Source organism: Papilio polytes, unplaced genomic scaffold, assembly GCF_000836215.1.
Source record: "Papilio polytes unplaced genomic scaffold, Ppol_1.0 DF821845.1, whole genome shotgun sequence".
Classification (NCBI taxonomy): domain Eukaryota; kingdom Metazoa; phylum Arthropoda; class Insecta; order Lepidoptera; family Papilionidae; genus Papilio; species Papilio polytes.
The window spans coordinates 3,080,404-3,096,710 of NW_013527359.1; the positions used below are offsets into that span (position 1 = coordinate 3,080,404).

The 16,307-nt window shown below is 32.5% G+C and overlaps 3 protein-coding genes across 3 annotated transcripts; all 3 read right to left on the reverse strand.

Moving 5' to 3' along the window:
* Nucleotides 1-1,384: 1,384 nt before the first annotated feature.
* On the reverse strand, nucleotides 1,385-11,641 carry LOC106108138 (carbohydrate sulfotransferase 4-like). Its single transcript, XM_013289227.1, has 5 exons — nucleotides 10,709-11,641; nucleotides 9,328-9,507; nucleotides 3,133-3,349; nucleotides 1,953-2,127; nucleotides 1,385-1,558 (listed from the first exon to the last, which is right to left on the reverse strand). The coding sequence occupies exons 1-4, from the start codon at nucleotides 11,428-11,430 to the stop codon at nucleotides 2,017-2,019; spliced, it is 1,230 nt and encodes a 409-aa protein (XP_013144681.1). The 5' UTR covers nucleotides 11,431-11,641; the 3' UTR covers nucleotides 1,385-1,558; nucleotides 1,953-2,016.
* A 405-nt stretch (nucleotides 11,642-12,046) lies between these two features.
* LOC106107933 (ATP synthase subunit g, mitochondrial-like) lies at nucleotides 12,047-13,620 on the reverse strand. Its single transcript, XM_013288966.1, has 4 exons — nucleotides 13,476-13,620; nucleotides 13,307-13,390; nucleotides 13,044-13,147; nucleotides 12,047-12,279 (listed from the first exon to the last, which is right to left on the reverse strand). The coding sequence occupies exons 1-4, from the start codon at nucleotides 13,507-13,509 to the stop codon at nucleotides 12,109-12,111; spliced, it is 393 nt and encodes a 130-aa protein (XP_013144420.1). The 5' UTR covers nucleotides 13,510-13,620; the 3' UTR covers nucleotides 12,047-12,108.
* Nucleotides 13,621-13,992: 372 nt separating this feature from the next.
* Nucleotides 13,993-16,002, reverse strand: LOC106107922 (FK506-binding protein 4-like). Its single transcript, XM_013288950.1, has 2 exons — nucleotides 15,856-16,002; nucleotides 13,993-14,600 (listed from the first exon to the last, which is right to left on the reverse strand). The coding sequence occupies exons 1-2, from the start codon at nucleotides 15,893-15,895 to the stop codon at nucleotides 14,164-14,166; spliced, it is 477 nt and encodes a 158-aa protein (XP_013144404.1). The 5' UTR covers nucleotides 15,896-16,002; the 3' UTR covers nucleotides 13,993-14,163.
* Nucleotides 16,003-16,307: the final 305 nt, after the last annotated feature.

Consider the following 16,307-nt stretch of genomic DNA (forward strand, 5'->3'; position numbering starts at 1 on the left):
ACATTCGACAAAGTTGTCAAATATTGGTTAACAGATTGGGCAAATTTTCGACATATTATAACTATTTGAACTGTTTAATGCACAAATTTGGTGTTCACATTGGTGTTAATTTGACCCAAAGTATTGGGTTATACAATACTGTAAAAAAGAGCGTAATAACAATTCCATATTCTATAAGCCAAAACTACGTGTACAGTCGGCTCCTAAAATTACGGAAAGCCAAGAAAGGGATATATGTATATTAATATATATGTATATGTCTGTATAACCAGTGCAATGAGTATACCTAAACTATAAAAACGTGTCGTCTATATTGGAAGCATCAACAATTCGTCAATTCCGTGAGTGCTAAATTAAGTATACGCTCTAAGCTTATCAACTAAAACGCGAAGACTTTAAGGTTCAAAATCGCTTCAACGTGACACAATACGACCATCTAATGAGATTCTTTCATTCAGAAAACGTCAGACTATGTTTAAGCGATTTTAACCCTAATAATAATGGTCCATCTTTTACGATTTGATATAACACTTGTCACGCACAACCTACTCATTTTAACTCTACCTCCACTTGCCAAAGTACAGTCAGCTACATTAAAATGTATATATTTACAACACTTTAAAAACTTACAACCTTCGGTTTTAATAAATACATATACAAGTACTAGCTCCCGTGCGGCTTCATTTGCATGGATTTATAAAAACTTTATTTTATTGTTTACATTTGTCAAATTCTCAATTGCAAATGTTAAAATTACCGTTACCATAACATTGTTTCCTTAATATTGACAGCTTGTATTCTATGGTCGTTTTTCGTGTACACTTTTTATCCAATTTATTTACCCCCAAAGTTTAATAGCGTAAAAATATATAGCCTAAATCGTGACGTAAGTGTAGGGCTTTTTATTAAAGTAAGGATTATTTAAAGATATGTTGTAATTGCTGACATCCTACGCCACAAAGTAATATGTTTACGCTTTATTATATTAGTATAGATTTTATATATACAAAGTTGGCAACCATAAAGACAGATAAATCTACGTATTTTTAAAACGGAAGGCTTTAGTTTCTGAAGCTTGATTACAAATTTATGCAGCTGACTGTACAAAAACTTTTAATGAATAGAACGAAGATTGTTTCTTTACATTAATGGCAGATATTTTGCAAAGGAGTTTTCATAATAATTTCCAAGGCCATCATTATGTTATTCAACAGTTCTATAGAATTTTTAGAAAGTTTAAAAATAAATTTAATACTGTTTGTCTTTAGTTTTGTTTTTTAATTTTCAGCAAACTTATACCTTTTATAGTTCAATTTATATATCGATATTATTGATATTATTATTTCGATGTTAATATTCTTTAGGTATTAAATTAAAATCTAAATTTTAAAATAACTACGAGAACTTAAACATTATTAACACTTGAATAAAATGTTTAATTTATGAATATAATTCGATGTCATACCTTATATTGTAAAACCGTTGTCAAATGTACTTAAAAAAAACTTGAAATAATGTCCTCAACCTGCGATTTGTGTTATGCGTAGATATAAAAAATCTGTAAAAGGTAAAAAGATGTAGATATTAAGTGTTTGTGTTAGTCTACTACACACATATAAATATGAAAGATTTATATTTTTGTATATATTGAAATTAATCAAAATACTGGGCCGATTTCAAAAAATCTTTTACCAAGATACGTTAATACTAAGAAAAAAAGCCATCTTAATAAAATAAACGCAAAAGATTAGATGGATGGATCTTTGTTAGACTTTGTAACCTAAACGGCTGAACGGATCTCGATGAAATTTGGCATAGTCTGGAAGAACACATAGGCTACTAACTTTTGTTTTTTGAACTCCACGAGGACGGAGTCGCGGGCAAAAGGTAGTATGATATCATTCTAAATTCTACTTTAAACCTCAAAAATATTAAAAAAAAAAACCACTTACGCGTTACTTGTATGCACACCCCATCGCGTGAATATTTTGAGACCAATATATCACAGAAAATGTTTCATTGCACGAGTGAGTATGATTCGATAGGATAGAACTCCTTGCTGAGCATGTGCGATGCGTTGTGCGCCATTTTATAGCCCCACAGGCTCATTGCTTCTTTACACGTTATCTGAAAACGAATACAAGAAACATCATCTTGTGCAGACAAATATTACACTTTTAATTTTAAAATAATAATGCAAAAGTATGGGCACAATTTTTTATTTGCAGAGCAAAGAGTATAGTAAAAAAAAACCACAGATACAATAATCATAATCATAGAGCATACTTAACATCAAAGTATTTACACTTAATCTATATTAATATTATAAAGAGGAAAGATTTGTGTGTTTATATGTATTGAAATAACTTAAAAACTACTGGGCCGATTTCAAAAATTCTTTCATCATTAAAAAGCTACTTTATCAGTGAATAACATGTTTTTTTATTTCATTTACTTCAATACAGACGACAATAGTCGTTAAACATACAAGCTTTGGCCATTTGGCGTTAACACGTTACCGACACGATAACGACAAAGATTGGTTTCATTGTATTTAGGAAGTAAAACAGCCGGTCATCTGATATAGATTAACGAGCTGTTCCGTGCGGCTTCATCCGCATCCAACTATAAAAACTTTATTCTTTTGTTTACATTAGTAAAGTTTTCGATTGCAAATGTAAAAATACAAATGCGAAAATGACAACGAAGGCCTTTCACATTGGACAACAATTACTGTTACCATGACAATATTGCTTCCTTGATGTAGCCAGCTTGTTGTTTTTGCCCCTTTCCCGCATGATGGTATTTTCGAAATTATTTATTCCCTAAGTTTAATAACGTCAAATTATATAGCTTAAAACGTGTAGTAATGTATGGATTTTTATTAAAAAAAGGAATTATTCAAAAACATACTGTGATTGCTGATATCTTACATAACCAAGTAGTGTGTGTTTACGCTTTATTATATTAGTATAGATAAGTATAATAGTATAGAAAATAACAGATACAATAATATATAACAGTATATAAAATTTCCTAACATCACAAATCCTTTCACAATAGCCGTAAAATGTTTAAAAATAAACCTATTGTAAGACTTCCTATACTTAATTTAAAACATTTAATTCATACCTGTATATCCTCCACGTAGTCAAACTTGAGGACATTTTTCCACCTGAAAGGCACATCCCTTGAGACTCGGAAGGTGGAACTGACACCGGCCACTTCCACACTGGTGTGAGATCGTAGGAACTCCGTTACCGACGGCGTCACGCTCAAGTTGAGAAACTTGAATAGTTTGTACGTGGTCGTGTTAGGATTCAATGCCAGATCCTCGTATCTTAACACCCTGGAAACATATAAAACAACTCTTTAGTTATTTATAACTAGCTATTCCCGTGTGGCTACATTCGCTTTATCTTTCATACAGAATTTTTCCAATTTATTCACCCCTGAATTAAATAGCATAAACATGTTTAGCCCATAGCGTATAAGTGTGAGTCTATTTATTAAAATGAGAATTATTCAATAATATGCTGTAATTGTTAACATCTAACGCCACAAAGTAGTGTGTGTACGCTTTATTATATTACCATAGGTAAATAGTTACAGATCTAATTTCAAAAGTAATGATTACAGAGTTTTGATCCTAGATCTTACTAATATTATAAATGCGAAAGTTTAGATGGTTGTTTGTTAGAGTTTGTAGCCTAAACGGCTGAACGGATCTCGATGAAATTTGGCATAGATGTAGAGGATAGTCTGGAAGAACATACAGGGTACTTACTTTTGTTTTTATAAATAGCATGCGGACGGAGTCGTGGGCGAAAGCTCGTACACATATAAAACGTGTTTTCAACGATAGTACCGATATACGGTCAAGTTGATAACTACACAGGGAAGAATTAAAAAAAAAACAGTTTCAGTTACATAAACATTTTACAATTAAACATATTCCACGACTGTTTTTTGTATTAACCACCTTATTAACATAGCTAATAATTGCGGTTTTTTCTTATTATTTTTCCCTATATAGATATCGCCATGGCTAAACACCGATATCGGCTTATCATTGAAGTAGACTATTTTGGGACATGTTATAAATTTTTTCTATAAAGAAAACAATAACGAAATACCTTGAAAGTTTTAACAAGATTTCGCTTGTCGACAAGAGTTTAACAAAAGAAGCATGCGGAGTGCTGCGAGCCAGCCATTGTGGAAATATTTGAGGAATTTGCAATATTCCCAAGTAGACTTAACCCAGTTAGTGAGTAGGGTGACCATGACACATACTGAACCTCAACTTTGTCGGATTATACAGTAACCATGACTTACAGAAAAAGCATAAGAATAATAATGCTATTCCTATAGCACCAGAGGCAGATATTTTAAAACCACTTCACGTAATTTATAACTATAAATTGAATCATGTTAAAAATTATTTAATAGCATAAGTAGGATAATTATTAATACTAGTTAATATAATTTAAACCGGTACGTATGTTCTAGAGGTCTTGCCTGCAAGGCCAACCGAATGGCTGGGGAGGTTGTGTAATAAAGTTTTTACGCTTACGACTAAGCTACACTGAACAAAAAAAACATTAGATTTGAATGTTTCATTTAGTAGAATGTAAGGTTGAAAATATAAATAAAAGGCTAGCAATGATTTTATAAGACAGGGTTGACGCAAAAAATCTGTACAAATTAGGGTTGTAACGGAAGTCATTTTAACAGAAGCGGAAGCGGATGCGAAGTTGTCATTTCTTGCGGATGTTCCGCACTTGCAGATGCGGTGTTCCGTTACAACCCTAGTTCAAATAATTAAACAGCAGACAGATTGAAAGTAATTGTTATCTGATAAAGACTTTTCCTAGATGTGATAGAAATGTACATAGGGGATTTAAGGGCAATGTAGGGCTAAAGGGCATATGACTAGATGTGAAGATCGACAATTCCTATAGTTTATTTTACAAAAGGTAGACGAATGTTGTTTACTTCGTTGTTTACTACCTGTTGCTCGCGCCTTCGTCCACGTGAAAATTAAAATTAGTTACTCAGTAATAACGTAGCTGGTGTAATTGTGAAAAATTTTTTGAAATCGGTTTAGTAGTTTTTGAGTTATTTCAATACATACAAAAATACAAATCTCTCTTTGATAATATTAAGTATAAAAGTATAGAATTAAAAAAAAGAAGTAGCCTATGTGTTTCCAGTCTATCCTCCATATCTACCCCAAATTTATCGTGATCAAACATCCGTCCATCGATATAAACTTTCACATTTATAATATTAGTAAAAAATAATACAGTTCTTCTGAAGCTTTATTTATATTGATAATTTTAATATATAAACTAGAACCTATACTTTCTTGAGGTAACCTTTTTTTTTCTCATACAATTTAGATGATCTAGCCATTCGTGGTGCAGCCAATTGATAAGTAGCACGGCAGCCAATTCCCAGTCGAGGTCGACGCACTTTACTTGTGGTGTTCTGTTACGTGCAAACCGTAACTTACACGCTGAAGTGAGCGCTGTAATATTTACTGCTAACTTCACGTCTTCTAGTTAAGAAGCAAAGACAACGCTGATATAAAGTACTGTGCAAAAAAGAAATTCTTCTATAAAAGGATTTTGCAAATGTAATAAATAATTATGACATTAAAAAATGAATTAAAAAACGTAAAAGCTATTTAGCTTCATCTTAAACACTCAGAACTGATCCCGCCAAGATGGCGTGCTATACCGATACGTCTGAATGACATTGACAGCTGTCAGCTAGGAAGGAGACATATATGCCGATAGATAATCTAGTGTTGCGCCAATCCTCCAGCGCAGTACTAATTTTCTTCTCAACATAACACATGTAACATTGCGCAATAATCATGCTTCCTTGCATCGAAGAACGTACAGCAAATTCAAGTCCCTACTATACCTTCAGATATAACTAAATTGTCAGTTCAACTAAAGTGTCGAACTGTCCAGTTAAAACAGTGCATGAGTAGGCGAAATTTTAATCGTCAGTGGATTTGTCCGGTGCAGATTTAGTAAGTTCACATTTTAAAAATGGTAGACCTATTTGCGTTGCCTGAATCAAATATTTGACTCTGCGTTGGAAATATACGTCCTCTACATTTGCGTATCTTTTCAATTACTCTATAAACGATTGTTTTAAACGAGGAATGTTGATCAAAAATGTACACCAAAGTTATTCGTAAAATATGTTCTTGTAATGCATCATCGACAAGCGAATTACTAATACTTATTGTAAAATTAATTATCAACTACGTAACCTAACCCATTAACGTGTTTTTCAAATGCCATGAATATAATTGGAATTATGATATTATTTTAATATGAACATTATTAAAGGACTTTAGTATTAAAATGAGCAAAGAGTATTATCAATATCGTTGCTTATTTAATTAGGCTAATTGGATGTTTAAACCTGGGTAAAAAATCAGTCTGTTTCTTCAGTTTAAAAACACAAATAACATTTATTATTGCAATATACAGATAAGCCCGCGACATCGTCAGCGTAGATTAAAAAAAAAAACAAGTTTAAGTAGCCTATGTAGGATCCTGACCAACCTCTACATTTATGACAAATTTCATGGATATCCGTTCAGCACTTCAAGTTACAAACTCTAACAAACATCCATTTAAACTTTCGCAAGTAAAATATTAGCACGAAGTAAGACATTATCAATTTTTTTAAAGTTACTTTACTGTTACTCGTGTATCGCTTGATGGATTTGATTTTAAATTCATGAATACAGTTGTGCACAATAAGTATCATCCAGCACCAGTCGTGTTTCATTTTTTTTCTCTCTACAAACTACAATAGACTTGAAAAATACCCGAGATTGCTTTCTTGGCTTATAACGTCATTGACCTAGATTTTTAAGTAATCTTGTAATGTATTACAGATCGGTATTCCACTAGCATATAGCTAAGAGGGTAGTCAGAAGCACAATATTGTAAGCCGCATTTTATTTAAATATTATATACCCCTTTGGAGTTTCTTTGTGTACATTCATGAGAAGGCTAGAATAAAAGAGTGATTAAAAAACAATTAAAGAACCCTGAGTGTGGCACTAAGCGTTTTCAATTAATTAACAGTACGTTATATACATTCATATAAAATTTAAAACTAAGAAACTTGTCTTCGATCTTCGAGTTCTAATAACACAGTTAAGTAATAACATAATATATGAATCAAGGATAATAACTGGGTAACGTAATATAAACTTTATATCCGGTAAACGCAACTATGCGTAAGGTATAGTTTATTTTAGTTCCCGCCATTTTTAGCGCACGATCAAGAGAATTACCTTTTAATCGACACCATCTTTGGAAAATCACTGTTTATTTTTAGGAATCACGTAACTATACACCTTATTGATGTTATCTGTTACAATTAGAGTGATCGAGCCCGCTTTAATATCTTAGCACGAATGGGTCGGCTCGCCCGGTGCAATACCACGACCACATAAAAGACAGGCGTCAAGTGGGAGCAACTCCGCGTTTGGTCTGGAGAGTGTGGTGTCGGAGGCCAAAGTTTAGACTCTTTTTCTTCCCACCCTTTCTCTCATTAGAATAGGATGGAAAGGGAACGTGGTTTACACGGCGGAGGACGCATAGAAAGGGGAAATATCCTCTTTATGTGCGTCTCCACCTCCGTCGATTAAGAGTCGGCAATGCATCCGCTATTGCGAATGTCTATGGGCAGATGTCGCTTCACCATTCGGGCGGATTCAGGTGGCCGTTTGCTCGTTTGCCACCTCATGATACATAAAAAAACACTTTAAAATCAAATTCAATGTCTGTCTAAACACGTCGGGAATCTGAGGTTGGTAACCGGACAAGTGAACGGCATTTAGAGCCTACTTACGTGCACACTTTCACGTACGAATAGCTTCGGCAATGACGTTTTTAAATTAAAAATATCAACAGTTTTACGGAGATTACTTTCACTTATATGATTATCCAATCGAGTTGTTTTTATTACTAGTATTTGTAGTACTTATTGGTAAGCTATTAACCCTTCGACGGAGTTTTTTGTAGCAAAAAAAAACTGTATTTTTTAGTATAGCCATATTTTTGGATATGAAATAAAGTAGTTCAGTAGATTTTTTAAAAAGTGTTAAGAATGTATGTGGATGGCTACAAACGAAGAGGAACACCGAAGAAAGTATGGATGGATTGTGTGAAAGAGGATATGCTTAAGAAAGGAGTGGATGATATGATATGACGGCTGATAGAGATGTATGGAAGAGCAGCACATACTTTGCCGACCCTCCGTTAGGGATAAGGGCAAGTTGATGATAAGTAGATTTTTTAAATAAGATGTTCGTTACACTCGACACGGTCAAATTTAAAAATAAATATGCACTCCAGATACATGAGTGTAAAAATTTGATCATCGGTTTAAAGTAAGACTTTGTTTTGTGGATTTAGTGGATGTCTATGAGATTGTTATGTTGTGCTGTTCTTAAATCGCTATACCTACATCATCTTTAATATCATAAATGCGAAATCGAAATAATAGATGAATAGATATTTATTACTAAATTTTAACGAAATTTGGTAAAAATGTAGAACATAGTTTGTAAGAACACAAAGGTTACTACCGATTTTTTTTACTTAGGACAAACTGCAGGCTAAAGTTGGTATTGTTTATTATGTTACTTTTGTTACAGTTAAAACAGTTGACATGCAACCATATCATGTTACAATGCGTTTAATTTTCACATGTTAAATTGCTATCAAACAGTGTCGAATTACTTGGTTTTGCTAAATTATACTGACACAAATTACAGTTAGTTATAATTGTAATATACATAACATGTATGTATTACATAATTTCGTATACAATGTATTTATTAAAGAAAAAAACATCGATGATTTCTTGCTTGCGGGAAATTGTCTTGATAGTTAAAAGTTCTTACGTAAAACAAAAGCATCTAGAAGTTTCGATTTACAAACATCGTACTAATCATACTAATATTGTAAATGCGAAAGTTTAGATGGATGGATGGATGTTTGTTAGAGTTTGTAGCCTAAACGGCTAAACGGATTTGGATAAAGTTTGGCATAAATGTAGCACATAGTCTGAAAGAACACATAGGCTATTTACTTTTGTATTATATTTATCCTACGCGGACAGTCGCGGGTAAAGGCTAGTCTAATAATAAATTAGTCAAATCAACAGTTCTGTACTTCCCTTGTAGGTGCATCAATTTTTTTAATCCGCAATTCCGACTTTCTAGTACTCCGTAATGTCTTGTCTTAAGAAGACCACGTATTAAACGAATAAAATGAAACTTACATGAGCCTGTCAGGGTACTGGTTCAGCAGTCTACCAGCGGCAACATAGTCGCTGATCATGTCCGCACATAGCAACTCCGGCTGCCAGCAATCCGGTGCCGGCTGACAGAAGTTGCGGTGCTGCCGCGACTGCATCACTCCACGGGGGTCACGTATCAACAATATCACTTTTACATTAAGCCTAAAAACAAAATAACATAACATAATTCACATTAAAAAAACACAGATACCAGAGACTTCCATTTGATATGGTTTGTGGTTTGGCGATATTCACACGTAATTTTTTTTTTGCATGGAAGACCAACAGCTATTTATTACAAAGGTGTAGTGGTAGTTAAATTTTACAGCCAAAAATAGGTCTCTACTAATAGAATTAACTCTAGCTGTTATTTGTGGATCTGTACTCATGAAATTAAAAAAAAAAAACAAGTAATAACATTTTAATGGTGTAAAAATTTTAGAATTCAGCCAAGTAGTATTTGAGTAAATTTAATATGGATAAAATTACAAATCTTTCCTCTTTATTATATTAGTATAGATCATAAATGGATATAAAATAACCAATAATAATGTCTCTAGTACACTGTGAAATCTAAGTCAAGTGGAAAATTTAATATAGAGTTTTGCTCAAGTCACTCAAATGTTGCTGGAACGAACTAAAGCTAGGCTCATAACAAAATTGGGTTTGCATTGGTTCTAGATTGCTTCTATATAGAATACCAGCATAGTTTAAGGATTTTTTATAACAGTGATCTCTTACACTCACATCAAAGTGAGCGGACCCATTGTTTGTATATTCTTTCACCATAAAAATCAACACAAGTAAATTGAATTTGGATTAAAATTTCAAACAACTTTCAGAAATATTGTGACTGTTAACTTGCATTTTGTGCTCTTTTTATGTAAAAATCCGCTTATGTGATTTTAAAACTTTTAAATTGTCTGCTTTTTGCAGTGTAAGGATGTTGTTTATTATTAAAAGAATATGTGGGATTGTGAAACAGCTTTATTATATGCATTTTATATTCCTTTTGTTTTTTAATTTATATTCAAGTACTAAGATATGTTTTGTTTTTTTGCTATACACATAAAGAGAAGCTACAAAATTTTAAACATTTGTAGAACAAATGTATAAAGTTGAGACTTAAAAACTAAGACCCGCTGAGTTTTTGCTAGCTGATGTTTAAAGTAACACAGTATGTTTCTATCTAACAAAAGACTTTAGTTAAAGTGAAGTTTTCTTAATATCTTTGTTTAATAAAAGATTTTTCATGAAAAGAAGAAAGTATTTTTTTATATTGTAAAAGGTGAAAAGTAAATGTTTTCTTGATACATTTTAAAAATTGATGATTTATTCTGTATATGTATGGAATAATACTCACTCTTTATCTTGCAATATCTCTTGGACAAGACGTAACCTGACTCGAACAACTTTCATACTTTGGAAAGGGAACTGCTTACAAAATTTTGCAGTAAATTCAGAATCAAAACACAATTCTTTCTTATATTTACAGTGGTCCCATAGTCTACCGTTGTGACTAAATTGGTGCAAATGCCCTTTTCCATACTCGAAATAATCTTCCATTCCATTAAAATTACACCTAAGCATATTTTTTATTGTTTTTAAAGCTTCATCTGCATGTGGAGGACCTCTTATTTGTATAATTTCATATTTCAGAAGCGGCTCATAGTGATAAAAATTCCCCGGCATTGCATTTAAAATCTCACCGAGAAAAGTTGTACCTGATCTCCAAGTAGAAATTATTAGACTTCTTATTGGTCGTCCGCCGGCTTCCATGAGAAGATTTTCCAGGTGATTAACTCCAGAAGCAGTGTAATTATAATTTGATAACTCAAATTTGATTTTTGACCTCGTTTTTTCTATAATTTTTTCGATGTCTGGAGAACCGTCATCGGGATTCGTTGGTAGTGGCTGAAGTAACTCTTCCCCATCTTCAACTTTCGGAATATTCTTAATATTTCTTCTGTTTTCATAGGACGGACGGTAATTTGTGTTATCTGTATATCGACTTCCAGCAAGAATTAATAGAACACTGAGACCAAACGCGATACATATTGAGTAAAAATTTACTCGCCGCAACATTACTAACAAAAAAAAATATTAAATTTTAAGACAGCAAGGAATATTAAGGACAGAGTATTTTTTTCAACACAAATACTAACAAGACACATTTAACGTCATTTTTAAAAAGTTTTTTTATGTTTCACGATCATGATTCTCGTCCTAACGTTTCCGCGGAAACACCGCATTGCACCCCTTTGCATTGCACCTTCACTGCCATCTGCCATCTTGCTGGAATGACGTTTACGTGTCAATGTCATAATTTAACAGCTGTCAAGGTACTGTCACTTTCGTTCATTAATTTAATATTATAGACAATAATTTCCATTTTCTTCACTCTAAAACTTTTTAATTACATTCATCTTCTCATATTTACACTTTTAGAAACCGAAATAAAATAAAATACTGTATTGATAACAAGGTTTCTTTAGATGTATCGCACAAGGTCCAAAAATTTGATAAAGCAGAACGCATCGAACAAATTCATTTATTTCACGTCCTACAGTTTATCTAATTTCTAAAAGCAACAACTCATTGTTAGTGTTAATTGCACTATCTGAGGTCTGGTGGTCACCTTTGTATTCGATTGATTTTTGAATGTAAGAAAACACGCCGGTAAAAAGAATAAAGTCTAAAATTTAATTCAAAAAGATGCAATTTTTTTATTAAACTATTATTTCAATAATTACAGTGGTATTTTCAAACTTTGTAACCAACAAAATGCATTTTACCGATGGTTTCTCCCATGAAAAACCATAAGCCCACTTCGGTGCATACCAGGAATAAAAGAAAAGCTTGCTTAACGGTTAGATGTGTGTAGGATTGCTGTTCAATAAACTTCCAAACCAGATCTATGTCCTGTCGCAAAATCTGAAAAAAAAAAACACTATTCGAATTTCGAAATTACATAACTTTTAGAACAATACCTAATAACTTTTAGAATGGAAAGGATTGTTTGTATCATTCTCATAACCTTCCATAAAATTCAATTGAAACCACATTAAAATGTATTATAAAACATCATACATGAAGCGAAAAATTTTAAAACTATCGTAACTCTGATTGGACAAAAGGCGACAATAAATTTTACCTTGACAACTATTTACCAATAATAGTACAAGGCAAGGCAAATATAAGACGCATTGAAGAAGTCATGCACGAGTAAATACGATGCCTATTTCAAGAGGCTGCAAATACACGAACTTATTGTATTTTATATCTAAGTGAGCAACTATCAAGAAATACAGCGCATTGCGGTAATGACGCCCAAAGCCGCATCATAATATTGACCGTTGCCTTTAAATTTTAAAGTAAACATTATTCAGATAAGAATGATCACGTTGCTCGTGTGTTGTATTTTCTTGATTATAAGCCTGTTGCCTGTTGCCTAGGTAATAAAAAGGCTTTTTAGGGAATATAAATAAGAATGGAAAGTAAAAAAAAATCACAATGATTTGCCTTTAAAAAAAAAAGAAGAGTTGCGAAAGAAAAAAATGTGTTACCAGCTGTGCGTTTAAAAGGTTCTGGAAGGAAAATTTTCATTTACTATTTACATTGGAGCTGTTTTGACTATCGGAGGTTAAAATGGAACCGATAGCCACACGTTAACCCAAATCATTCCAGACCAATATTACCTTTAATTCGTGGTTCGATGGCGGACTCATTTCTAAAGTGAAATAGCGCCTGGCAATTCTCATTTTCTCTGCCAAGTCGGACTGCATCACCCGATTTGATTTCTCTGTAGTTTTAAAAATAAACACTCTAATTTTGAAATTTGGCAATAATACGAAAATTATATCATTCTTATTGCGAGTTTCAACACCGATACAAACACTTATTGAGATATCAGTTTCCTATTAGTAGAAGACAAGATATAAAAATCAATTGTGATTTTTACCTAAAATAATCTTCGACAATATCTCTTTATTCTTGTTTAGAGTTATTTCATATGCACCAGCGATAGTTTGCAATAATCTAACGCCTGTTAAAAGAAGAAACAACATAATGTATGGTCATTTATTCTATAACTAAACGTACACCATAGAGAATAAATTTTAATTACTTACGCTTGAGATTATTTGTTACTTTTGAAATGTTCATTTTATTATTTTTATTAAATTATTTAATTGGGAGAATAACGTGCAGACCAGAAAGGCAAAATTAAAGGCACAAGTTTTGTGGTATTCAATAATACTATTATGTTGTGGCAATCATGACACTGATGTTGTCATAATTAAATTGCATTTTTTAGTTGTTATCTATGAGGTTTAAACGGCCTGTATTATCTACCGATGTGCGGTAATTATTGTAAACCAGCTTCCGCCCGCGATACCGTCCGTGTGAAGTATTAAAGAAAAAACAAAAAGCAAGTGTGTTCTTCCAGACTTTGCTAGGTCATCTAGGTTATGCCAAAATTCATCAAGATTCGTTCAGCCGTTTAGGCGGTTAACTCTAAGACATCCATTCATATAAAATTTTGCATTTATTATATTAAACAGCTCTTATGTGTACTTATGTACGTCCCCAAACGCTAGCTTAATCATTTTTTTTTTCATTATGAGTAAACAAAATAAATGAAACACGTTCAATACGCAAATTTTTTTTTAATAATTAGAATGAGTGAGTTAAGAAAAATTAGATGCCAAAACATAATACAATATTACAATTAACAAAAAATAAGTTTGAAATGTCACAAATTATATTCAAATACTCAAAGATATTGATAACGTACAAAATGTTTGTTTGTTCAGTTTTTCACTTTTTGCCTCTTCGTTTGGGTTTCTGTCGGTTTCTTTTCGGACCAGTTTTCTTGGGAGGGTCTTTTTTTGGTTTCTTTTCTGGTGGTCTTTTCTTGCTTTCTTTTAAAACCTTAGGTGATTGGGCTTTTTTAGGTATTTTCTTTGCAACTACCTTTTTGCTTTTAATTTTTTTCTCTTCGGCTTGTCTTAATTTCTCTAATGCCGCTTTGGCAGCTTCTTCTTTTAGTTTTATTTGCCTTAATTGTTCTGCTTCTATGTCACGTATCATAGATTTTAGCGTTGTTATGAAATTGTTTGCTGTGTTTGATGCAAAATCTTCTATTTTGCGACCACCTCGTCCGGCAAGATATGCAGTAGTAAACGGCGGTGCCATTTCAATTTTTGCATATTGCCACGCTGTACCAATAGCAGGCTTGGCGACTTTAGCAGTTGCTGAAATTGTATACAGTTTGTAAATACGTTAGATTAATGTAACTAAGCATAAATATACACGTGAGTATACCAACTAGGATAATTCTGAAAAAAAAATTACATAGTCACGTTTCATCAAAGAATGAAGTGCTAGGTAATTTTAGACAACTTATTTAATTGAGGCTGTCGCTTTAAACTCAGAGCAACACTTCTCGTTAGGACTCAGGTTGCGCGCCAATCCATCCATACTTCTAGTGACATTGACAGCTGTCAGCTAGGGACGTGACGTTTATGCCGATAATCTAGAGTTGCGCCAATTCTACAGCACGGTACTAATATTGTTCTTAACAGCAATTCTTATTATTTAGAAGTTTATAATATCTCAATTTTCCATAGAAACTAATGTATAATTAACTAATGAGTGAGCCTAAATTATTATACTTATAAACCTAAATAAAACCTAACATACTCTTTATCGTTTTTTATTTTCTTCTTCGCTTTTTGTAATTCTTTTTCTAGATATTTAATTTCTTTAGGTAACTGGTTATCTCGAAGCGTAGTTAATTTTGCTTCTATAGTCTCCGTTGCTTTATCGAGTACATATTCAGCTTTTGTAACTAAATTATTGTCTACGAGACGTTTGGCCGAAGTTTCTAGTATGTAACTTTTTGATCCTCTCCATAATTTAGTAACAGCAGGTCGGATAGTTTTAATAGAAACTGTAACAAACGGATCAATAATCAATATATGTAAATCAGAGAGGTTAGCTTTAACTTTTTAATTATTTCCCAAGCGTTTGGAAAAAATAAACCGTTTATAGTGATAGGTTTGCGTGAAAACTCTGTACCATGATTTCATTTGCTGCAGTTTCTTTCTAGTCTTTGTGCCATATAATAAATACGTATAACGAATTCCATTTGTATGTTAGAGTTTCTAATCTTAAATTCTGTTAAAATTACATTATTATATTTTATACAAATCCTGAGTTTGAATGCCGCCATGTACCAATTTGATTTTTGATCTTCGAAATTCATATATACATAATTTATCATACGTTTTTACGGGAAAGAAAAACGTCGTAATGAAACCTGCACATTTCGGCGAAGAAATTCAAAGATATTTGTGTCAACCAACCCCTACAAAGTCAGCGTGGTTGACTAGTATTTGGTCACCCCTAAACTTAGGGTAGGCTCTGACCCAAAGAGATGATTGGGATCTTTGGTTCTTCGGAGTTACCAGAATAACATTGAATTAAAAATACTAGCTTGATACATACCCAAAGCGAAGTCCAACGCTATTCTTGCAACTCTTGCCATTTATTCTATCACTATGTAATCCTAATTTCTTAAAAGTCTATGTTTTAAAGATAAGATAGAAATAATTGTTATTTATCAACAGTTGTGACATTTCTTTCCTTCAATAAATTATCTAGATGTTTTTATGTCATCGCTTTTTTTTTTAAATAATACCTAGTTGAGGTTTTAAGAAAGTATAAATGCTGATGAACGGACACTCGTTTTCTTTTATTTTGTAAATTATTTTTAATGTTAAGAATTCCAACATCATTTATACATCATAAAAAACAACATGTTTAAAACATTGAAATTTGATATCCCGTTACAAACCCGAATACACAAAACACTTTTAATTCAGTGCCAAAAAAAAGGCTTCGAAGGTACAGAAATTACATCTGTAGTTAACTGGATTATAGCACCCAAAAATTAATGT

What these genes read in the sequence shown, in the direction of transcription:
- LOC106108138 (XM_013289227.1), bottom strand. Translation starts at nt 11,430, where the DNA reads ATGTTGCGGCGAGTAAATTTTTACTCAATATGTATCGCGTTTGGTCTC. An exon ending in CAGTACCCTGACAGGCTCAT is followed by an intron (nt 3,350 to 9,327) that starts GTAAGTTTCATT and finishes ATATGTTTCCAG; the next exon opens with GGTGTTAAGATACGAGGATC. An exon ending in ACTACGTGGAGGATATACAG is followed by an intron (nt 2,128 to 3,132) that starts GTATGAATTAAA and finishes ATTCGTTTTCAG; the next exon opens with ATAACGTGTAAAGAAGCAAT.
- LOC106107933 (XM_013288966.1), bottom strand. Translation starts at nt 13,509, where the DNA reads ATGAACATTTCAAAAGTAACAAATAATCTCAAGC. An exon ending in AGTAACAAATAATCTCAAGC is followed by an intron (nt 13,391 to 13,475) that starts GTAAGTAATTAA and finishes TTCTTTTAACAG; the next exon opens with GCGTTAGATTATTGCAAACT. An exon ending in CATCGAACCACGAATTAAAG is followed by an intron (nt 12,280 to 13,043) that starts GTAATATTGGTC and finishes TTTTTTTTTCAG; the next exon opens with ATTTTGCGACAGGACATAGA.
- LOC106107922 (XM_013288950.1), bottom strand. Translation starts at nt 15,895, where the DNA reads ATGGCAAGAGTTGCAAGAATAGCGTTGGACTTCGCTTTGG. An exon ending in AGCGTTGGACTTCGCTTTGG is followed by an intron (nt 14,601 to 15,855) that starts GTATGTATCAAG and finishes ATACAATTTCAG; the next exon opens with CAACTGCTAAAGTCGCCAAG.